The 25109-nt window shown below is 38.2% G+C and overlaps 1 protein-coding gene and 1 pseudogene across 4 annotated transcripts in view; both read right to left on the reverse strand.

The window, feature by feature from the left end:
- Positions 1 to 2296: 2296 nt before the first annotated feature.
- The window catches only part of ANKS3 (ankyrin repeat and sterile alpha motif domain containing 3), a 44225-nt gene continuing 21412 nt past the window's right edge, over positions 2297 to 25109 (reverse strand). For 3 of the 4 annotated variants that reach the window (XM_007498737.3, XM_001377424.4, XM_007498740.2), the window contains 9 exons: positions 24683 to 24789; positions 23375 to 23551; positions 21009 to 21133; positions 19631 to 19772; positions 9734 to 9906; positions 7762 to 7847; positions 4383 to 4466; positions 3136 to 3229; positions 2297 to 2788 (listed from right to left, as the gene is read on the reverse strand). In XM_007498737.3, the coding sequence (XP_007498799.1) occupies positions 3150 to 3229; positions 4383 to 4466; positions 7762 to 7847; positions 9734 to 9906; positions 19631 to 19772; positions 21009 to 21133; positions 23375 to 23551; positions 24683 to 24789 (974 nt within the window). In that variant the 3' untranslated portion in view covers positions 2297 to 2788; positions 3136 to 3149. Of the gene's footprint in view, positions 2818 to 3135; positions 3230 to 4382; positions 4467 to 7761; positions 7848 to 9733; positions 9907 to 19630; positions 19773 to 21008; positions 21134 to 23374; positions 23552 to 24682; positions 24790 to 25109 lie in introns of all 4 variants that reach the window. The other variant, XM_007498738.3, reaches the window with a different exon arrangement.
- LOC103106211 (translationally-controlled tumor protein-like) lies at positions 9938 to 17304 on the reverse strand (annotated as a pseudogene).

The raw sequence follows: 25109 nt of genomic DNA on the forward strand, positions 1-25109 counted from the left end.
CTTCGGTGTGGGCCCTCCTTTTATCTCCAGCAGAGGGGATGCTATAGTCGCCATCTCTGGGTTCCAGGTACTACTAGCTGAGAGCACCAAAGATTAGGGAAGAAGTCCATGAAAATGCTATTTTCTTAAGAGTGAATTGGGTAGTTATCACCAGGCCATCTACATGCTTTCAAATTCCTAGAACCATGTATAAGAAAGCTGATTAGGTCTATGGGGACAGAAGAGCTAGGGATTTAAAAGAATTTTTCCTTTATTCAGAACTGGCTGTATCTAACCTGTAAATTGCCTTATTCATACCATGCTCTAATCAGGTAAAATGCTTTGACTCTGGGAACCTGAGAAAGAACTTAGGTCAAGAAGAAAGAAAGGCTCTAGTTACCTTAAGTTTTTTGAGTAGTAAGAAATGGGAATCAGGTTTTACCAATAGATATGCTGGCTTGTGAGAAATTGGGGGTGCTGGTTTTAAGAGGGTGGAGATAGTGGTCTTTTCTACTTCTGATCTCTTTGCATGCCTGGCAGTCTTAATGACTTTTGTACTAGCCTTTGAAGGCATCTGTTAATTAAATGTCAAGGCTTCCTTCCCTCCTACTGACCAGGTTGTAATAGAAGGGGGACTAGCCCAAGCCGTTGTGGCTGATCTAGTTGTGCCAGGCCAGCTTTTCTGCAGTCATAACACTTGTTTAATTTTACATTTTTTCTACCTCCCCCACACACACTTAAAAAAACAAAAGTAAATCCAAATCCTACAAACTGTTACGTACTTTATTAAGTTGGAGTAAAATTTAATTCTGTGAAAATTCTGGAATGAAGTTGGAGTGGCTGAGCTTGCAAAAGTGGTTTAAGGCAGCATTGCACTGGACAGATGCCAAATGCAAAATTAGACTAGAAGAATCAGTCATCTAGCTAAGCAAACAAGGGTCACAGCTAAGGTGATTTGGGATTGCACACGCATGGGATTCTCAGCCTCATGTATCGCATTGGGCAGTGTGACCTAGACTAAGAGGAGAGCCATGTGGTCCCTACAAAGCATCCATTTTGTTCTCCTGTCTTGTATAAGAAAGAAGAGTGATTTCCCCCCTAGAATTGTGATTATAGGCCTCTTATAAATCAGAAATTTCCTCTCGTGGGGAAGGATAACTCTAAAGTAATGGCAATTACCAGGAAACTAGAGCAGCAGGCATGGGTGATGAGGGCATTCTCTGCCACTCACTCACAGATGATAAACCCATCTGAGAAAAAGTTATTTTGTAAAACAGCCCCAAATGTGAGTTAATCAATGTAAGGTTAACATACATTGTGGGAGCAGAAAGTGACCATGATGTTTTCTCAGACGGTTAAGGAACAGAAAGGGGGTGGGTGGCCTATATCAGATGTCAGGAAGCACAAAAGTATAAGGAGAGGCGCTAGGGTTGGGCTAGACTAATGGATAAAATAGGATAGGTTCACAAAGAGGCAGCTTTGCAAGTAGTTTGTAGCTTATTGTGGCTAGCTGACCTTGAAGCTATAAGGAGACACTATCAACATAGCCCGTTCAATCTTTCTCCACTGTTCTCTGAAAAGACTGATATTTAGTTTTGGAGAGTTCCAGATCTACAAGACCATGAACATATCCTTAGGGTTTGCTTTAGCTCACAGCAAGGGTTGTTTGGTTAAAAGTCTCTGAAGTGGGGGGTTTGGCAGGATGGGCTCCAAGAGATCTGGGCCAGGAGAGAAAAAAGCTTCAGGGCTGACATGTAAAAATTGGAAGTTTTGTGAAAATTTGGCCTTTTGGTCTGCTGACAATATACAAAATAATTCTCCTTGGACTGCTAGCCTAATCATGCGAGGTTGTTCTCTAGAAGTAAGAAAGTACAAAAATTTCCCTCGATGCTCTTGGTTAGATTCTAAGGGACTAGAGTCAGACTGACTCTTATTTGCACAAAAGTAGGATCTAAAGAGAATTTGCCTAAAACCAGTGCTTTAATGCATCTTGATTTTCCCTCCCATTCCCCTCAAGGAGGTACATATACTTCCCTGCCATTCACTTCAATGTGGGTTATCTATCAGCCTGGAAGAGGGTCATTTAAACTGTTTAAAGAATCTGGAACTCCACATATTTCCAGCTCTACAATCAGGGTGTGGCCCTGGTGGCTAAAGGATACCAGTTGTGGTAGTTGGTCAATAGGGCATTAGTGGTTGTCAACCATAAGTTGGGTCCTGTGGTGCCCCCTATATGAAGGCCAGCAGCCATCCAGGAAGAATTTTTCTCTGAAAAATTTGTTCTTGAGAGCCAGAATGTAACAATGAGTCCACTGGATTGCTGACAAGTTCAAATTTTATTTTACAGAAAACAAAAGGAAAAATCCATATCTGGTCCCTGTGTTAGTATCCAAACTAAAGCCCAAGTAACCACCTGCTGTGGGAAAACAAATGCTTTATAGCAGCCATCTGTAGGGGCGTGGGTGCTGCCCCACATTTAGGATCTGTCTTTGTGCTGCAGGAATCTATTTGGACTCTTTTAAGTCTGGGAAGGAAGCCCACAACTAACTGAGACATTCACGTGCCATCTGATTGGCTCTCCTTCATCTGCTGCACCTTGTTCTTCTTCAGAGCTCACAACTGATACGCCCTTCCTCAGTGGGGGGGCCTGCTCTCTGGCCTGAGGATGGCCTTGTTTCCTGGGGTCCTGGCAGCCTCACTCCACCACCCCCCTCAGGGTGTTGCAAATAGAGAGATGAAACTCTTGGCCCCAACCCACTTATTCTTCCAGGCACAGTTTCAGGGTGGAATGGTCACCCGACGTCAATTTCTGGAAAGCAAGTTGACGATGATATAGGTCTATGCCAAACAAAAATAATTAGCACATGTCTATACATTTAGGTTATAAAAAAGTGTTCATCCTAGCTAACTGGCACTCTTTTCTCCCCTTCTGGTACAATTTTGGCTCTTTAAAAGGGTCCCCAGAAGAGGAAAAGTTGCAGGTTCCCTTTTTATATAACTTTTGTTAGCTTAAAAGGAAAAAAATATCTAAAAGCCCTGTCAACTGAATGAGCTACACAAACCAACTTCAGTTTTAAACTTTACATCTTCCTGTTCTAGGATAAAATGTTGACCTGTCTTATTTTATTTGGAGCTCATGGCCTCTTCAACACTCACCATATCATGTTTGGTTATGGCTCTCTCCAATTCTGCTTCCCATTTAGGACCTGCAGCTTTTCTAGACTTTGGTTCACTGAACACAGAGCTTTGCCTATGGAGGAAAAACCCCAACATTATTTTATTTTATTTTTACTCCTTAAACTATCAAGCTCTATCAGGCCAGTTTTTTTTTGGGGGGGGGAGATAACTTGGGCCCCACCTACAAACCTCCTGGATGAAAAGCTAAGGAGTATGATGCTAAGTATATAAAATGGTAACTTTTGATTTTGCAGGTAAATATTCAATTCTTTAATTTTAGAAGACTAAGTTTATACAGGGAATTAAGTGCCTCCTGTTAGCTCCTCCTTCAATTCTCTTAAGTGCCCCCAGAGAACCATGGAATAGGGTGTTCTGATTCTCAAGTCCAATGCTCTTGCTAAAGTACTTGCAAGGATGACATCCTAATAAAGTAAGGTATACTATAACAAATTTCTGGAGATTAATTTATTTTCTCTCTTATAGTTAGAGCAATAATAGTACTTCTCTTGGAGTGTTGTGAGGATCAAATGAGAACACTGCGAACACTTAGGTGCTATATAAATACTGGTTGCTGTGACTATACCTGCACTTCATAAAACCTTCATATATTGCAGTCAGATTTACTATCCAGCACCCCTCAGAGATAGCCGCCATCATCATCATCATCAGTAAGATGTATCCGTAAATTAGAACCAATTTTTAATTGGTTTTCTAACAGATAAAATATTTTTAATATTTGAACAAAAAACCTTGTTCTATTTTGGTATTCCTTTTTATATAATTAAAGGATTGGGCTTAATGTGGACATTTAACTGGATGAAGAATGCCCTCTGCAAATCTTAAAGTACTAACTGTTCACCTGCTATAGGGTATCCCTTCAACACTTCGCCTCTCAATTTTCTCTACTTCCATCATTCTTAGGATTAATTTTTCATAGTTTCAATAAACAAACAAATGCTTACTAGGTTACAAGGCACTATTAGATGAAGGGAATGCAAAGACAAATGGAAAAGTTCTTGCCCAAATGGAGCTCAACACTAGTAGGTTCTTTTCCTTTAAAAAAAAAAACAAACCTGCCTTCCTGGGACTTTACTTTTGACTGTTATATTAAATAATTCCATTTCCTTAAAAAGACCTTTTAGATTTGGCTTCTGTACTAAGTGTGATGTGTACTTTGAGGGGGGAAAAAAGAATCACTTCAAAGGGCCAATGTACTAGAAACTCACCCATGTTGCTGACACAGTCCTCTAGGGTTCCTGATAGCTCAGATAGACTCATGGACTTCAAAGAAGCCTGCCATCCTTTAATACCTGAAGGAAGAGAGAGGCCAGAATTTGCCTTGGGTACCGTATCACTCAAATGCACCAATTAAGTCAGGCATAACAATAACATACTTCCAACTACATTAAGCATGGTCACCAAGACTATTTGGTACTAGATCAGTTATAAAAGAAATGAGTGCAGCAATCCGGTCCTAGCATCTTCAGAACAAATCTTTGGCAAATGAGACTGAGAGCTCTATAGGCAATTGCTCCAGATGGCTGAAGGGCTCCCTTGTTGGGGGGCCCCCAGAGCATATTTTTCATGTTAGGATGTTCCCTCCATGTCTGTTTTTTGTCTTTTTCATGTTCATTTCTTGGGGCCCCTTCTGGGCTTTCCACTCAACACGTGGCAACCGGATAACAGCTGGACAATGTAATCTAGCTCCTGCAAGCTATCCCTTTGATAATGGACAGAATAAGGCTGTGCTGGAGGGAGAGTATATAAACTGTGCTCAGCGCATCTTATCTCAACTATCAAGGTCCCTACCCAAGAGGTCAGATCCTTTTGAATGTAGGCTTTCATGAAAATTGGTTTCTCAGGTTACAGGGGCATCTGTATGCTAATTACCATAACTCACCCTTATTTGGGGGATTAAAGGGATGGGGATGACACAAGAAAACTGGGTGGAGGTCACTCTACCAAAAATGAGGCATGGTTGACCGAGTTAGAGAAAAGTTGGACATGATTGTCAACTGACTTATTAAATTACAAGCAAGGGAGAGCTAGGTGGAAAGAGAGCCAGGGCGAAAGATGGGAGGTCCCTCATCCAAATCTGGCCTACTTTCCTAGCTATGTGACCCTGGGCAAGTCACTTAACCCCAACTGCCTACACTTTATTTCTCTTTTGCCTTGAAGCTGATGCTTAATATTGGTTCTAAAACAGAAGGTAAGGATTAAAAAAAATTATAAGCTAATTAGAAACTCAATTAGCATTAAAGTTTATCAGCATAACTTAAAGTAATCCCAAAATCTTTAAAGAGATGAGCATATGGCTATTTCAATGGAGAAGCCTAGGTGTGACAGTCTGAGAGCCAGGGAAGCCGCATAAACATCTGGCATAGAAAAAAACATTTTGAGAAATGGCAAAGACTATCTTTTGAGTAACAATTTTGCTTTGGGCCTCTTTACCTGGAGAATATACTTGATCTTGGTCTCTAGAAATCTGTCATCAACTGAAGATTCAGCTGACAGCTATGGCCAAATATATATCCTCTCCCCTCTGTCCCTAACTAGCAAACGATGCACTTTTCTCAGATATGGACTTTGTTACATACTAATTTCTCTTAACCAGCAAGGTGAATGATTACAGTGAGAGGATGAGTTTATTTACGAAGATTATTTTGCAGAAAGTAGTAACTAACTGCTCATAGATTTAATAAATTAAGAAATGTAGAGAGAAAAAGACACTAGTAATCAGTACCATCCACTTTGTTTGCACAGGCCTATTTTATCTTTCCCTGCTTCCTAGGTTGTTTAGAATAAGTATTAAGAACTGGCATGGGGGGCAGCTGGGTAGTTCAGTGGATTGAGAGCCAGGCCTAGAGACGGGAGGTCCTAGGTTCAAATCCCAGCTGTGTGACCCTGGGCAAGTCACTTGACCCCCATTGCCTAGCCCTTACCACTGTTCTGCCTTGGAGCCAATACACAGTATTGACTCTAAGACGGAAGGTAAGGGTTTAAAAAAAAAAAGAACTGGCATGATTTTGTCTTAGAACAAATTCTTTTGAAGAATTTAGGGCATATGCCAAGATTGGAAGGGTGTTTCAATATCAGGAAAAGAATTAGTGGAGTTATGTAAAGAATCACCAAATGATTATTTCAATAGATGTAAGAAAAGCCTTTGACAAAATATAGCACATATTTAGGAACATAAAAATATAAGCATGGAAGAATTCGATATTATCAAAGTCATATATTTAAAACTAAATGTATAAACACTAGAAGCTTTCTCTGTATAAACAAAGATAAAAGCAAGGATTCCTCTCTCACCATTTGACAATTCTAAATTTGAAGGCTATAACAATAAGACAAGGGAACAATATTAAAAGTGACCAGCAAAGAGGAGATATCTGAAGATGACATAATGTTCTACTTGGAAAACTCCAAGAAATCAACAAACTAACTGATGATATGTACCTTCAGTAAAGGCTACAAAAAATAAATCCACAAAAATCATTAGCAATTATATAAAATACTAACAAAAAGTAATGGGATAATGAGAATAAGAAAATTTCCCTATATTATAAAACACCTAAAATATCTGAGACATAGAAAATTTATAGAAACAGTGACAAAATACTCTTACCCTTACAGAAATAAAAGAGTTAAATAATTAGGACAATTCACTGTTCATATTGGAGATACGCCAAGATGATAAAAATGACAGCTTACATTAACCTACAAATTTACTGCTATAACAATAAAATTACCAAAAGGCTAATTAAAAAAAATCCACTTGAAAAAATAAAAATGCTATGCCTCAAACTACATTATAAAATAGTAATAATCAAAAATGTTTGATACCAGTTTAAAAAGTGGAAAAGCAAATCAGTGGAACAAACTAGATAAACTACATCAAAAATGTCTTAGTATTTGATTAATCCAAGAATATAAATTACTATGAGGACTCACTTTTATGACAAGAACTGCTGTGAAAAGCAGAAATCAGCTTAAAATGAATATAAGACCTGAATTTAAATATATATATATATATATATATTTTGCCAAACTAATTTCTAGTTTTAATTAAACTGCTTCAGACTTTTAAAAACAAGTGCAAATCAAAAGGAATACCTATTAGGATAATTAACCAAAAAATAGAGAAGATTATTAAAAAAATTAAATTATATGAAATTGAAAAGCCTTCCTCAGATTACAAATTAAATATCATCTATAAAAATCTGATATGTAAGAAATACAGGAAACTGATACATATAATAACCATTTCCACAGTAACTAAATAGTGAAAAGAATTTAAACAAATATTCAGGGAACTATAGACTATCAATGACAATTGAAAATATACTGTAAATCACTAACATGGGAAAAAAAGGAAATGAAAACAACTGACATTTCATCTCCATTCAAATCAGCAAAAAAATGAGACTGATTTGGTGAAATAAATTGGTTCAAACATTCTGGGCGTCAGTTTGGAATCATGAAAGAAAAAAAGACTGAATTGTTCATATACTTTGGGCATGTTCCCACTAGTAAGTTCTTTCTCTACTAGGTGAAGGCAAATCTGCCCCTAAGATTTCAGTGGAATCTGAGCATTTCACTTACCAGCTCCTGGATATGCTTTTGTCAGTGGTATGCTGTCTAGGGTATCTTCCTGTTTCACCCTAGAAGAGAGCTCAGTCTGACAGGCTCTGTCAAGCAGAAAATCAAGCCCCATTAAATGAATAGCCTATACAATCCAGAAAAAGAACTGCTCAGCTAGGAAGAGCAAGAATGCCACTTTTTATACAGACAGGTAAATGATCATTTGCCTTTGAAGAAGGCTAATTACTTTAAGCCCAAAGGCCTAACTTAACAAAAAAAAGAAAAAAAAGGTAGAAATAAATAGCTGTTAAGTACCACACCAAGGTGCTTTACTCCTGACATAAACTGGCCAAAGAGCATCCCTTGCCTTGGATCTTGCCTTACCCAGAAGTGGTAGGGCCTGATTGTGCTTCTGTGGAGGAATAGGATGATCTCTATTGCTTTTGCATTAAGGGAGCAGAACTGTCCCTTAATAATATATCCAACCCAGGGACAGCTAGATGGCTCAGTGGAGAGAGGGCCAGGCCTAGAGGTCCTGGGTTCAAATCTCGCTTCAGACACTTCCTGGCTGTGTGACCCTGGGCAAGTCACTTAACCCCCATTGCCTAGCCCTTACCACTCTTCTGCCTTGGAATCAATATACAGTATTGATTCTAAGATGAAAGATAAGGGTTGAAAAAAAACGTCAACTTTTCAAATCCTTTAACCAGTCTAATTTGACTACACTGAAGCTACCTGGCTACCAGGAGAAACTGACAGCTATAACCCTCATCTTATAACAGGTTTCCAGCTAAGTGTCTTACATTGTTTATGGTTAGACAGCCATGTGGACAGGTACATAACATCATAAAATAATAAACAGTTTGGTTAATAAATCAGCTTAGGTCCTCTCGGTCAAGGTTAATCATTGGTGTGCTGAAGAGGCAAATGGAACTAGTGATCTGAAGGAGAGCTAGCTGGGCAACTACAGAAATGTGCTACCAAGTGTTTCTACAAGATTTCTAACTTTTTGGCTTGCAGTATAATTATACACTACCAGAAGAAACTTGGATCTGGTGCTGTTAGAAAGCTATGTCAAGTATAGCAATTGGAATTTTGTTATGGTAGAATCCATCTGGGTTGAGCCGAGTTTCAGTTACATCCACAAGGAATAATCTTTTAATCCCGCTCTTCCAGTACCCTGTACAGAGTATGCAAAGCTTGAAAGGATTGGGGCACAGTGAGGTTGCTCAGTGGATAGAGCACCAGCCTGGGAGTCAAGAGAACCTAGTTTCAAATCTCGTCAGTCACTTCTTATCTGTGTGACCTGGGCAAGTTATTTAACCTGGTTTGCCTAGCCCTTCCCCTTCTGTATTAGAGTTGTTACTAAGACAGAAAAAGTGTTTTTAAAAAAAGAGGAATGAAGAGATGGCTTCACCAAATGAAGGCATGTCTAAGGAATGGTTCTAGGATCTAACATTTAGTCAACTGTTTTAAAAAAATGGTGTATGTTCAGGGTCACTTAATGAAGACACCACTGCTACATTCTTTCTTTATCTAGAACAATTTTTGTTGGTGGGCAGAGGGGCTGCTGCTAGAAATAGAAACTAACCCAACCTACTGCCTCTGACTGTAGACTTGTTCACTTTTTTTTCTTTTTAAATTATTTTAAACTTCTCTTAGGGATAGCTTTCTGGAAGGGGTAAGGAAAGACTCTCTTGTGAAATGTCATGTTACCCCATTTGCCTAGTCCTTGTCCTTTGGTCTTGAGAGTTGTTACTAGGACAGAAAGGGTAAAAAAAAGGAAGAAGAAACATTTATTGTGTATTTACATGAGTGGCCACACCTTGAATGGGACACTAGTCTAGAGATTCCTTCTCTAAGGTCAATAGGATTTTGATGTGTTCATATTTAAAAGGCAATCTTTTGCATTTACATTAGCTTTCTTGGGCACTCATTCCACTGACGATGTACAGGTAACAGGGAGAGATTGCCCAAGGGATTCTCTACTTACCTGAGTTGATCCAGGAGAAGCCCAATATCTTTCGTGACAGCTCGGGCTTCCTCAAGCTGGGTGTGAACATCTTTGATGGCTATGTTTTGTTCCATCAGGCAGCTTTCCACAATAGCCCGTAGCTCTTGTTCTTGGGATACCTGACCCTTCAACATTTCCAGTTCCTCATATCTCTAAAGAAGAGATCAGTGCTTAAGATGGGGGGAGTATGGAAATAGGAGATAAGAAGATCTGCTTGTTAAAAAAAAACCTCAGCTTTAACATGTAAATCTATATTCTTAAATATAATCTTAAATATAGGCAATCACTAGTAATAGTTTTTCATTAGTAATTATTAATTACAAATACTTATAATAATAGTAATTACCAATCACTGGTCACTTTGGTTCTCTCATTTCCACAGTGGGGTTGGTTAAAATAGAAGACACAACAACTTCAATGAAGATGATTGGAAGAGACTCAGAATATATTCCTGTACCACTGCTATTACCTTATGGACTGTAGTACTTTTGTACCAAATGAGAATCTTATCTTATTGGAACATGTTGACTTGATGGATTTCTACTGTTGTTATTCCTCAGATCACATTTACCCAAATCTTATGCTGTAGCTACATTAACATTAATTCTGGATAAACTGGAGTTCCCAATACTATACATTTTTAGAGAAAGGCCAAAAGGCAGAATTGATATCAACCAAAAAACGTGGGCATCAACTGCTTCCACCATATCAACTCTAACCTGGGTTCCATGTGCTCTTGTAGTTCAAAGACAGTTAATGCTGATATTATCCCTTGGCTAATGTGAACTCATGATGAAAAATGCTGACCACAGCCAAAGAAGGAAGTGTTAAGAGTCTGACTGCAGATCAAAGCAGGCCATCATTCACTTTTTTCTTTTCATGAGTTTTTTATTGTATGAGTCTTCTGTCACAGCATGAGTGATATGGAAATAGGCACTGCATGAAAGCACTGGAAAAATCTATATCAGACTGTTTACTGGGGAGATGGGGATCTGAATCATAAAATGTTAGGAAATGCTTGTCAAAAATAGCTTCTACATGTGATTTCTAAAAAATTACAAAGTTAAAGAAAAGACTATTATAATATAAATGGCATTAAATTGGTTAATAACCATTTATTATAAGCCTAGGGGGAAAAAAAGGCGATTTGTAGACATCACATTCCCTGTCAACAATAGTATAAACAGAATCTCTTCTATTCTCTTCTTAAGGAAGCGGTAGATTTGGAGTAAGGAAGACTTGGGTTCAAACTCTATCCCTGACACCAGTAGTGTGACCATAAGCCTCAGAGCCTCAGTTTCCTCAGGGTACCCCTCTCAAAGGGTTACTGTGAGGATCAAGGAAGATAGTGTATTTCACATGCATTATTAGCAACCAATAAACATCAGCTTTTATTATCCCTTCTCTTGATACAGAGTTCTGTCTATTACAGTGTTTTGTTATTTTTGTTTTTGAAAATCCCTTACTTTCCATCTTAGAAATAATACTAAGTATTGGTTCCAAGCAAAAGGGCAGTAAAGGCTGGGCAATTGGATTTAAGTGACTTGCCTGAGGTCACACAGCTAGGAAGTATCAGAGGCCACATTTGAACCCAGGACCTTCTCTCTAAGTGTGGCTCTCTATCCACTGAGCCACCTAGCTGCCTTTATAACAATATTTTCTTTTTTTTTGGGGGGGGGGGGGTAAATGCGTTTTATTTTAGACAACCTACATGACATGTTTTTAAAAACAATGCCTCCATTCCAAATAAATCAGGTCAAAAATAATGAATAAAGCTCAAGATGATATCAGTCCAAATTTGTCCAAGTCCTGGTGTTGTGTAGATGACAAAAAGCAGCAGCCAGTTATGATGACAGGTGATCCAAAGTAATCAGCCGAATTTGTTAATATTTCTCCATTTCTAAACCATCCTTAAAGAAAATCATATATGGGGTCATACCATCCTCATGGAAATCCAAGAGAGCCACCATGCCATCTGGATTCATGTTTTCGCCTATGAAGAACTGATAGTTATTAAAATTAGCAAGGATGTTTGATTTGTTCTGTAGCTCCCGTCATAAAAGGTTTTATTCTATCTGGCTTCTGTTCTTCAAGTCTGCTTTTGATTGATTACATGTAGTCTTTGATGTACCTTTTGTGGGATTATTTTGTGAAGCTAGTTTCTTGCAGATGATGGTTTATAACTATATCAACTGCAGTGATTACAGTGGCATCTGTTTCTTCACCCTCAGGACCTTCAACAGAGGCATTTCTACCAATGGGTGAATCATCAATGGTACCCTCTGTCCAACTGACCATCTTCCCCTCCACCTCCAGGCACAGGAGAACATCTCATCATGGCTGATGAGGTCCCAGTAGATAATCATGGCAGTGGAAGGAGGGAGCAGCGGTGGCGGTGCTAGCGCTGTGGAGCCCCGGAGTTTGGTGTGAGCGCGATGGAGCCGGAGCGGCACTTGGGGGGGAGGGGGAAGCAGGTGGAAAAGCTATAACAATATTTTCAAACTCCTAGTTCACATAAAATTTTTAGTACCAAGAGTGGTCCTTATTTGGAAAACCTATAAACTTAAAAGGAAAGCTGACTCCCTTTACAGAACAGCAGGTAAGCCAAAGGAAGAACATTAACGGCCCACAAAAGATAGAAGTCCAAAATGATTTGCAGCAATAAAATCCAATGCCTCACACCTTTACACAAATGTTTAGCAATATGAGTAATGAAATTTTTATTATTTTGTATTAACATTAGGAGATAAATTTGACCGTATAGATTTCACGGAATCTTGATGGATTGTGACCCATGACTGAAATATGGCAATGGAAGAACATCCTTGATTCAAAGAAGACCAGACAAAAAGCCTGGTTTTAATTAGTGATTGATAGCTAGGTTCAATGGTTTTAATTAATGAGGGGCAGCTAGGTAGTTCAATGGATAGAGTGCCAGGTGTTGAGCTGGGAGGACTTGGGTTCAAATCCAGTTGGGCTACTGGGCAGAGGGGTGGGGCATGTGAGAAACGTCCTCAGGCACATATGGAGAAGTGGAGGGGAACAGTCCCCTCTGGCACACATGCCATAAGTTTGTCAACATGGGCCTAATCCTTGCCACTTTTCTGTTTTAGAATGAATACTAAGAAGGTAAGGGTTTGAAGGGGAAAAAAAGACCTTAAAGGAGTGAGAATAATATAGTTTTTCTGAAGTCAAGTGAAGAGAGAGCATTCAATAGTAAAGGGTAGCTAATGATGTCAAAAGCTTCAAAGGTTCAAGAAAAATGAAGATTGAAACAAGATCATTTCTATAAAGTATCTAAGAGTTCACTGGTCACATTTAGGAAAAGTTTCAATATGATAATAAAGGATAAGATTAGATTGCAAGGAGATAATGGGCATTAATGAAGAGAAAGGATCAGTTCTGAACAACTTTTTCAGAGTGAAACAATGCAAGGGAAGAGAGAGATAAGATGATAGCTGGATGTCAAGTGGAATTTTACTGGAAGTGTCAAGTGAAGGATTTTTCAGGATGTTGATAGCTGGAAGGAAGGAGCCAACAGTGAGAGAAATTAAAAGTTGAATGAGAAAGAGGCTATTACTTCTGGGGCAAGGGCCTGAAAGAGCCCAGGAGAATAAGATCAAGGGCATAGAAAGAAGAATTAACCTTACATCACTTCTTTTCCTGTGAACAAAAAGGAAAGCAGAAAATAAATGGGGATGCTGAGAAAATTTGAAGGAGAGAACTGAGGGAGTCACATAAGATTTTCTTATACCCAGTAAAGGAGACTAGGTCACCTATTACCATTGTGGATTGTATTCATTAGGGTGAGAAGTGAGAAGAAAAGGTTTGAAACAGGCACAGTAGGAAATAAGCCTGGGAGTCAATGAAGATAGCTTGAACAAAATTCAGTGACAGGTATAATATGAAGAATGTGCAATGTGGAGTCAGAGAACTGGATTCCAACCAGGCTGAAATAGTTCTAAAACTTCTAGCTTTTATTGGACCTAAGGCTGACTACATTAGACACAGCCTTTCCTCTTACATGGTCCCATCATCAAACCTCAGCCCTACCCTTTTCTGGAAATTTCCATGTCCCACACTTACAGAGCTGTTGCCTGTCCACCCAAGACCCCAGCATTTCCCTCCTGCATTTAACATTGGAGAGGGAAGTCAACTGAATACATCTGAGGAACCTCCCACTAAACTACATGCTCTTCACCTGTGTCGGGGAGCAATTAAGACTGATCCCTATCCTAACCCTAATCTGGAGGTCTGAGCATGCTGCCCTGATGTGAAAGGGTCAACAAACTTCCTTGGTTATGCTCTTCCTTTGTTAGCCTTCTTTCTGTGTTCCTGCCAAGGGTGCCTTTAGCTTTTCCTTATGTGAGCTAAAACACCTGGTAATAAAGGCCTGTTGCTTTAAGCATTTGATTCAGGATGTAGAGTTCTTTGTGGAATCTTCTTTAAATCTCCACAAAACTGATGAGGATAGCACCTATGTGACTTGGACAAATCATTTAACCTCCATGGGCATCAACTTCCTCCTAAGAAGGGTTTTGGAGGTTCCTTCCCTTTCTAACATTCTAAGATGCTCTCCTTCTTCCTTGTGTCATTGTTTCTCCCACTCATGCTTCCTCTTCTCTTCCTACTTCCTGTTTTCTACCCCCTGGGACTGCAAAAGGCAGAGTGGGTCCATGAGAGAAAATTCAGACAGTGTATAATGTCATTCAGTCTGAATGGGAAACATTCATCTACTAAAAACAACTGAAATATTTCTGCTTTATTGCCAAATAGCGAGAATTTCTAATACTACTTTAGTGGAAATACTTCTGTTTCTCCAGCATATATTATGTTGACTCTTGACTTGGAGTAGGTATTTTTTTATTGTGCTGAAAAAAAAAATCCTCTATACCTATTCTTTTAGAGTTTGTTTGTTTTTTTTTTTATCATGAATCAATGTCTAATTTTGTGAAATTCTTTTTCATAATCATATGGGATCTTGGGAGAGATTTTTTTGGTTTATTTGGTGATACTACATTGATAGTTGTTCTAGGTTTGAACCAGTCTTGCATACTTGGAATAGAATTGTTTGGACATGATGAATAATTCTTTTAGTAGCAGAGTATCACAGGAAGACCTCAGTTTAAGTCCTAACTCTGACGTGTGCTAGCTATGAATCCACAGGTAAGTCATTTAATCTCTCAATACTCTTCCAAGTAATGCTCTAATGATGAAAAATTATGGCTGAGTTTGCTGATCTGCATTAGTGGAAGGAATTTCAACACTAAGGAGTTCCCTACACCGGAGGTGTCAAACTTGTATTGGCAAGCTAGAAAAACTCCCAAGTGAAGCCCAAATCCAGATTCGATGTAGTTAGGAAATGTTTAACAAAATACATAAAAATGCAATCTAACATAGCTACTACTAATTTGTGGGTTTTTTTTAAGTCAATATGCTGCTACAGGGATCTGATATACTCCCTTAGCAATGAAATCATGGGTCTGGACCAAAAAATTGCTATATTTTATTTGGCAATTTTGTGTTCACATTGATTAGAGATATTAATTTATAATTTTCTTTTTAGTGTTATCTTTGCTGAATTTTAAGATAGATATAGTTATAGTTGGCAGTGTTTTCACTTTTTTCTTTCTTTATTAATAACTTGTGTTAATATAAGGTATTATTTGTTCTTGGGAAGTTTTAAAAGTATTTGACTGAGAATATGTGAGCCAAGCCTTTCTCTGTCAGAATAACTATTTAATGAGAAGTCTTAATTCTTTCTCTAACGTTTGACTACTTAAGTATTATTTCTTATTGTGCCTCTTTAGGCAATTTACATTTTTGTAGATAACTATCTTATTCTCTTAAATTTTCTAATTTGTTAGACTACTGATATGTATAGTACTTCCTGGTAATCATCTTAATTTCTTTTATTTGGATTTCTTCTTTTTTCATTTGTCATTCATATTTTCTCTCTCCTTTAAAAAAAATAAATTTGCTAATGTCTTGCTAATTTTCTTGCTTTTTAAAAATGCCTGCTCCTAGTTTTATTTATTCATTCAATTCTTTTTTTTTATTCCTTATGGTGGGAATATATCCTGAAAATACCAGCTCTTTTCTTGTGTTTTTTTTTAATATCTTTTCAAAGATTTCATAAAATTATTTGTTTGTAATTATAAAAATGTAGAAGCAATCTAAATGTCCACTAATAGGTATATTACTGTAAAAGAAAACTATTATATAATTAAGATCAATCAGCTTGAGGAATATGTAGAAATATGGAAAGACATATGAAATAGTAATTCATCCAAGTTTTCAGGACACCATTCTCTGCTTGTTTTTCTTCTCAATCTCCTTTGCTAGACCATTATGCCTACTAACAGTGGGGTTACCCTAAGGCTCTGTGTCTTGAGATCTCTTCTCTTCTCCCTCTATACTATTTTACTCATCAGTTCCTATGGTTTCAATTATTGTCTCTATGCAGATGACTCAGATATACTTGTCCAATCATAACCTCTTGCTCTGTGAAACAGCTAGGTGGTAAAGTGCAAGGCCTTGAGTCAGGAACACTCATCTTTCTGAGTTCAAATCTGGCTTCAGACACTTACTAGATGTGTGACCCTGGCCAAGTCACTTAACTCTGCATCATTTTCCTCATCTGTAAAATGAGATGGAAAAGGAAGTGGCAAACTACTCTAGTATCTTTGCCAAGAAAATTCCCAAATGGTGTCATGAAGAGTAAGACATGACTAAAATGACTGAACAACAACCATCACCTTAGTCCTGACTAAGTCCTAAATTTCCAACTGCCTTTTAGACAACCCAGACTAGATGCCTTGTTGCCATCTTAAACTCAACAAGTCCAAACCTGAACTCATTGTCTTTTCCCCTCTTTCCTAATTTCCCTATTATTTGTGAGAATTTTCCTCCCAGTAACCCATGCATACAGTCTACATGTCCTCAACTCCTCATTCTCACTACCTGTATCCAATTAGTGATCAAGCCCTCTAGTTTCCACTTTCCTAACATCTTTTGCCTACACCCCCTTCTCTCCTCTGACACTACAACCACCCTAGTGCAGACCCTCATCAGTTCCATCTTTATAAGTCCCTGCCTTAATTACAGTCCAGCCTCTATTCAGCTGTCACACTGATCCTAATGCCTAGGCCTCATATCACTTGCTTGTTCAATAAACTCCAGGATCAAATAGGAAACCTTGTTTGGCTTTCAAAGCCCTTCATAACCTAGACCCTTCCTACTTTTCCAGTCTTCTTACACCTTTCTTTTCTCTCCCCATGTGCTTGGCAATGCAATGACACTGGCCTCCTTGCACTCTTGACTCCATCTCCTGGCTTAAAGCACTTTCACTAGCTAGAACTATGCCTGGAATGTTCTGCCCTCCTCATCTGTGCCTCCTGGCTTCTTTGGTTTCCTTCAATTCTCAGCTAAAACCCCACTTTCTGTAATAAGCCTTGCAGGCCTCAAATCTTGGTGCTTTCCATCTGGATTATCCTTAATTTATCTTTAATAGATCCTGTCTGTACCTAATCTGTTTTCATGTCACTACCCCCCCCCCCCCCCATCCCCTACCCCCCCAACCCCAGCCCATTAAATTGTGAGCACTTTGTGAGAAGGAACTGTTTTCTGACTTTCTTTGTATCTCTAGCACTTAGCACAAGGACAAGGCAGGTACACTTAATAAATGCTAATCAAGTGAATGACTGAAAAATGCAGAACCAGGAAAACAGTAAGTACACAGTAACTACAAACATAAAAAAGGAAAAGTAAATGTGAATGGATATCAAAGGAAGAATCCTGATGGAGAATTATGAGGAGCAACGGAAAAGTTTTCATCACCTTTTATGTACTGAAAGTAATTTATTAAATCTAGTCTCCACACTTCTTGGCTGTATACAAATACTGCTGTGTACAACTATTTCCATAACTGTTGAAGTGGCTACTAGAGTGGATAATGTGAAGCTGGGTAGGATTAAGAAAAGTTTCCTTCAAGAGAAGATTCTGTAGCAGTTTTTAAAAAGAAATGCCCTGGAAAAAAAGGCAGTGATGGCAGTGAAAGAATGCCATGATTGCTGGTAAGCACAAAGTTCTGGAGAGAAGGCTGACAGATTCTGAGGGCTCAACTGGATGGTACTGCCTTGGAGCACTTCCTTCCCCCCTCCCCCAAGACCGAAAAGCATTTATTTAGTTTTTCTTACAGTAACAAACTGAGGTGAATAGGGATCATAGTTTTCAAGCTGGAAGGACCTTAGAGAGATGATCTAATCCAGGCCTCTCATTTTTAGGTGAGAAAATTGAGGTGCTAAAAGAGGCACCTGCCCATGGTCTCACAGGTAATACATAGCAAAGCCAGTTCCCTTGACTCAAAATCTAACATTTTTTCACACTACACAACATTGCTCCCTTATTACACAAATACATGAGAGAAAAGTACAACATTGAGAATAATGTTATACTCTCCAGTTTGGATTTTGGTTAGGATGCGACCAATCCATTTAGTTCTCACTGCCAAGTGCAGAGTGATTCGAAACCCATCTTTTGGGCAGGTTCATATGACCATTTCGAGGAATAACTGTTATGGGTTTGTAGATACAGAGAGAAAAGCTCAGAGAAAACTGGCTGGATTTTTCATTGACAGATTGATTTAACAGCAGTAACTTGCCTTGCTGTGTGTAAGGAGTAAACACGAACATTCTGCATAAAGAGCAACAAGAGGCAGCCCCATGAATTCCAACTCGAATTCCTTCTATTAATAATGTCAATACTAAATTCTCCAAATTCTCCCACTTAGTAGCACACCACCACCTACAAGAACAGCATAAGCCCAACCTACAACAGAATCTATAGACCTTGGCCCTGTTTCCCCTATCTACCCTTCTAGGCTTCTGAAATGCCATGAATGATTGATTATAAACATTATAAACCTTATTCCTATAAAAAAGAACCACAGGGAATAGTTGGGGACTCAATGGATTGAGAGCCAGGCCTAGAAACAGGGGGACCTGGGACTTGCTAGCTGTGTGACCCTGGGTAAATCACTTTAATCTCCACTGCCTAGTCCTTACTGCTCTTCTGTCTTGGAACCAAAACTCATCTATTCTAAGACAGAAGGTAAGGGCTTTAAAAAAAATTAACTGTAGGACAGAATCACAGGTTACCCAAGTGACTATTCAGATGCCTCTAAGAAAGCTACAACTAAATCATTGCTAGTGAATGGGCACCTATTTTATTCCTTAAAACTTTTAGGAATGAATATGCCATAATTCTGGGGGTGATCCATGCTAATGTTTTACAAACTTCCTGTCAGAAGTTCTCCCTTCTATCCAATTTAAATAACTTCTATGATCATCTAAATACTATTTTCTTAGTTAGAAACAATTGGTCACTTTTTCTGTAGTCCATCATGATAAAAAGCATTAATTAACCTCTGATCTTTTCTTCATCAGGTTAACAACTCTACCAACACACAACCCTGGAAAAAAGTTTCCTAGCCTCTTTTTGAACTTTTTTTTATATTCTGGACTTCCCTCTTTAAATATGCAGCCCAGAGTTAGGCCTAATACTTTAACCAGACTGTGAGTATTATCTATGTGTGCAAGCTGATAGAGCTTTTGTATCGTGAGTTTTTTTTTTTAAACCCTTACCTTCCATCTTGGAATCAATACTGTGTATTGGGGTTAAGGCAATGGGGGTTAAGTGACTTGCCCAGGGTCACCCAGCTGGGAATTATCTGAGGTCAGATTTGAACCTAGAACTGCCTGTCTCTAGGCCTGGCACTCAATCCACTGAGCTTCCCAGCTGCCCTCCTCGTAAAGTTTTTAGACAGCAACACTATCTTGTTCTCAATTATACCTTCTCTATCATACTTGCACATACTTTGTGTAGCTGAATGGCCAGTTCTTGCATTTCAGCTTCAAGCCGATCTGCATAGGCTAGCTCCAGGGCATCGCTGGGCGGGCGGGCACTACTGTGCCATCGAGCAATGGCGGAGGTCATCTTCCGCTTGGGCCCAAATAAACTGCAAAAACAGATCAGATAATCCATATAAGCATCTGTTCCCATCCCTTTAGAAATCTTTTTCCCTACTGAGTGTATGTAGCAGTCTCCACAATACATAACCGACTCTGCATTAATCCAGTTATCCTGAACTGAAAAATAAACCCATATACCAAAAAAAGTAGTAATCATTTAAAAAACAAAAATTTTATTGTTACCTTGTTTTTATATCTCCTACATTACTAATGTATCCTTCTCTACACCTCCCACAGAGCCATGTCTTATAACAAAGACGAAAATCAAGTTCAGCAAAACTAGCTAATATATCAATATAGTCTGACATTAAATGCTTCCCCTCCTCCCCCAGTTTCCTGCCTCTGCAAAGAAGCAGGAAAGATGCTTTCTCATATCTTTTCTTTGAATGCTAGCTTAGTCATTATAATTCTGAAGTATTTAGGCGCAATTACTTTGTTACTCTTTCCACTTACATTATAGCTGTGTATATTTTTCTCCTACTTATTTTATTTACATCAGTTTATAAAAGTCTTTCTGAGTTTCTCTGAATCCTTCATAGCAGCAAAGAACTGAAAGCAAAGAATAGATGCCCAAAGACTAGGGAATAGCTAAACAAGTTATAGTACATGAAGGTAAGTGGTATATTATTACACCATAAAAATTATGATTATGAAGAATTTGAAGAAACTTGGGAAGACTTTTATGAACTGCTACAGGGTTAGTAAAAAACAAAACAAAAAACAACCACCACAACAATATAAATGAAACCAATAGCAAAAGGCTTGAACTCTGATCATTATCGTGTCTAATCAAGTCCACAGTCATCTAAGAGTAAAGCAAGCCTCCTGTCTCTGCCAAGAGGTGATGAATAACAGATATGGAATGGAACTTATATTTGCAGATATCACCTTCAATTGGCTGATTTATTTTGCTCGGCTATGTTAATTGATTACAAAGGAGCATTGGGGAGATGAGGGAATCATTGGAAAGTGACAGCAAAGAAAAGGGCAACAATAAACCTTTTTGTTTTCAAAGAATTCTACAAAGTTTGCAGGGTGCCTATTGCCACCTGTCTGGTTCTACTCAAGAACAACCTCTCACTTAATGAATACTCAAGCTGCTCCCTAGACAAAGATGTTCTTTTCTTTTGATTCTGCTAAGTCAGAAACTAAATTTACCCTGAGTATCTTGGCCAAAACAAGATGGGAAAGAAAATCAACAAATATTCTCTGCAAACACTCACGTAATGCCTATTTCTTTCAGATCACTCTCTGTGAGGGTCAGAAAGATGCGAAGGTCCACATCCTGTTCTTCAAAAACTTGTAGGTACTTCAGACACCCAATCTGCTCCAGAAGAGTAGCAAGGTCCTGGGATCCATTCAACCAAAAATGAAGAGGAAGAAGAGATATCATCCCTAAAGAAAAGTGGCTACATGAAAAGTCAGTAACTGCATAATCAGGTTAGGCCACAGGCCAAAGTTATTTTCCTCACAGAATATATATATATATATATATATATATATATATATATATATATATTCCTGAAGTCACTTACCCTTTCCTATGAGTGGAGGAAGTCCAAAGATCAATGTGGGTCAGAAACTAACTTGGATATGAACAGAGAGCCTACTGAGCATATGCAAATGAGCAAATTTCTGGGACCTTCAAGCATCTCTAATTTAGGAGTTCTGGGATGTGGGGAAAAGAATGCAGTTACCTAGGCCTATAAGAATTCCAAAATCAAAAATATGATCTGGAAAATTAGACATCTCTAAAGGTGTGCCTCTGTGCTGAAGGACTGTTGGAAGGTTCTGGGTTTCCAAGTAGCAAGTAAATTCTAGGAGGTGAAATATACTGGGATCTAAGATCAATTTTAAAAATGGCTAGTGCTCCAGGTTTGTGCCCCTACATAGAATTTGTCTCAAGAATATAATAGAAGTGTTTCTAGAAGAGGTTTCCCATAAGTACACCAGGTCTAACAGCATGCTCCTGAAAATATTTTGCCCATTTATTTCTTTTTCTTTTCCCCAAATATTCCCACCCTACCTTGGCTCCAAATACCTAATTTCCCCACATTTAATGACTTGAACTTTAGAAATTTTATTTCTTTTCCTCTGCACAAACTTGGTTTTTCAGAGGGAACGATGAATTCTGACACTGGCCTCTTTATACACATGAAGGTATCTAAAGTTAAACTGGAATTGTCATGAAGTTAAATGTTGCTTGTTGGGTACATATAGATAAGAATAAAAACTAATCAGGCTAAGTTCTTATATCAATTGGCCACAATGTCAAATGAATTAATTCTGTCCTTGAACTTAGAGCCCTAAAATATCTATGTAAAGAGGGCAGCTAGGTGGCTCAGTGGATGGAGAGCTAGGCCTGGAGACAGGAGCCCTGGGTTCAAATCTGATCTCGGATACTTCATAGTTGTGTAGCCTGGGCAAGTCACTTAACCTCCACTGCCTAGGCCTTACTGCTCTTCTGCCTTACAACCAATACATAACATTGATTCTAAGAAAGAAGGTAAGTAGGGCAGCTGGGTAGCTCAGTGAATTGAGAGCCAGGCCTAGAGATGGGAGGTCCTAGGTTCAGATCTGACCTCAGACACTTCCCAGCTGTGTGACCCTGGGCAAGTCACTTGACCCCCATTGCCTAGCCCTTACCACTCTTCTGCCTTGGAGCCAATACACAGTATTGACTCCAAGATGGAAGGTAAGGGTTTAAAAAAAAAAAGAAAGAAGGTAAGAGTTTGTTTTAAAAAAGAAAAGAAAAAGGAAAAATTCCTATGCATATCCATGCCTCTTAGGTGGTCTAAAATAATCCTTGAGATGAAGCTAAAAATAGCCCAGAAAACTCACAATAGATTGAAGTCTAGGTTTTAAATAATATCCAATATACATGATTAGATTCCTGATATCCTATGGACAAAAATTAACTTTCAAAGTCCAGACCATTTCTAAAGTGAGACAAAGGTACCAGTGAATTTAACCCTCTCTGATGAATCTTTCTCACTAACTCAACCCAAATGTTTATGTGCCCCAAATTAAGGTCATAAACAAAAAACCAATGGAAGATATTTTTGGCAAGGATTATCACAAGTTATCACAAAGTAACCAAATCTAGCAAATTACTACAGCTGTAGCATTAGGCTTCTTTCTTATCATTAATGGCAGAGGTGTAAACAACAGCCAGGTTAAAACTCAAAAGACTAAGGGATCCTCAATGAATTCTTTAAACATAACACACAAATCAGCTTCTCTCTCTTATTCTGTATTTTCCTGTCATCTCTCTGCTAATGGAAGGCTATGTAGCCCAAGGGATAAGAAAGTGCTTCTATGGAAAAGCCAGGAACTAAAGTAAAAAAAAAGAAAAAGAATGCTCTGCTTCTTGATTAATCTATTATTAAAGAAGATTAAGTCTGCATCTGAATAGGGGCACCAATTGACATTTAATTTTATAAATAAAGAGGTATTTTAAAAGCATTAAGAAAAGATGACAACAGATTTAGTCCTCAAAACTGACTTTCTGTTCAAATAAAACAAGACCAAGGAAGCCCAGTTTCCCAATTAAGAACGGAAACTAGAGTTTGCTTGCTTCTTCTCTTACCTGAGGTCCTGAATAAGTAGGTCTCTCTGGTTTGAAGATGGAGCTTGGAGGGGTGGGTATCCCAGAGGTTCCACTGCTAGGAGGCCACTGGCTCTCATTGTTGCTATAACGATTCTTAGCCTTTGTGTAACTTTTGGCCTGTTTTCTAACAGAGCTTTTGTGTGTGTGATCTGAGTCCTGTAAGGTAAAAGATTTGTGTTTAGAAGGAGCAGGGAAAGGCTCAAAGGTAAGAAAGCCTCTGCCAGGAACAGAAAATTCTATTGCTGATGCTCAAATCACAGATGATGAATTTACCTATAAAAATAAAAGAAAAAACTGGTCTAAAAAGGACTTTAAGCTCTTTATTATAATACATAGTAGCATTTAATAAATGATTACTGAATAAAGGAATTCCATATTGCCATTAAGTTAGTTCTGGCACCAATGCAAGTTTGCTAATATGATTACTAATCTCCATTTTTACTGAGAGGGGAACTGAAACAAACATTTCATTCTTTGCCCAAATTTAATAGTGCTACGAAGAGAATCCAAATCCAGGTTTCAGATGATTAAGTTCTTGTGTATAAAATACTGGCTGTTAATATACTTTGTCTGCTGTAGGTGAATAAGGCCTACAACTCTTGAACTAACAAATATAAAGAGGTATACATGCCTATATTCTACCTCAGGATTAGAAGTGAATATAAACTAGCATAATAAGGAAAACTCAATGGTTTCCTACATATGGAACCAAACCAAGTTAAGGAAGAATGATCTAAATAACTCAAATTCAAGATGATGTTAAATTTAATAAAACTCATTATATTAAACAGCAAAGATATTTAATATTCCAGAGATAACAATAGGTCTGTGTATGATTATACTCTAATTTTACAACATCTAGGCTAATATCTCTTAATGAACTAAAAGTAGCTCATGCTAATTTTCACCTTCATACTTTGCTTATATTGTTGCCTTTGCCTGAAATATCCTCCCCCTCTACTCTACCCATCCAAATCTTATCCATTCTTCAAGACCCAATTCAAGTCTCTCTTTCTCTATGAAGACTTTCCTCCAACCATTCACAGTATCTCCCGTCCCTGAATTATGTCAAAAGATACCACCTATGCCATGCAATTTAATACTCAACTATTGTCTGATTCCTTATCTTCCACTTCTCATCTCCTCCACAACATTTAATATAGTGCTGGATATAAAATACTTACTTAATTTTTGTGAATACTTATTAGCTGACTCACTTGAAATATTTGAATTTCCCATACAATGTTAGAAAAAGGTTAAGCAGAGGAAATGAATCAAAATTCTTACCTCATTGCTCTCCAAAGAAGCCTCACTACCAAGGGCTTTGGCTAACCCCTCACTGCTACTACTGCTGCTCCGGATGGTTACCAAATTGGTACAGAATGCATTTTCCTCTAGAAAAGAATAGAGGACAATGAATAAAAAGGATAATTGAACAGGCTTCTTCTGAAGTCTCTGAAAAATAGAACCATAGCCAGCCAATCCCCTAGCAAATTTAACTGCTATATTCCAAATCTAACTGTTGTATTCCAAATCCTCTTCAGTGCAAGTACAACTAATGCATAGCAATTTCAAAATATGGGACCTCAAATTTACAAGAATATAAAAGAGCCAATCATTAATAATTGGAGAAATGAAAATAAGTCAATTCTGAGATTTAACCTCATACTAACAAGACTGATAAAGATGACAAAAGAGGAAAATGACAAATGTT

The sequence above is a fragment of the Monodelphis domestica genome, chromosome 7, assembly GCF_027887165.1.
Source record: "Monodelphis domestica isolate mMonDom1 chromosome 7, mMonDom1.pri, whole genome shotgun sequence".
Lineage (NCBI taxonomy): Eukaryota > Metazoa > Chordata > Mammalia > Didelphimorphia > Didelphidae > Monodelphis > Monodelphis domestica.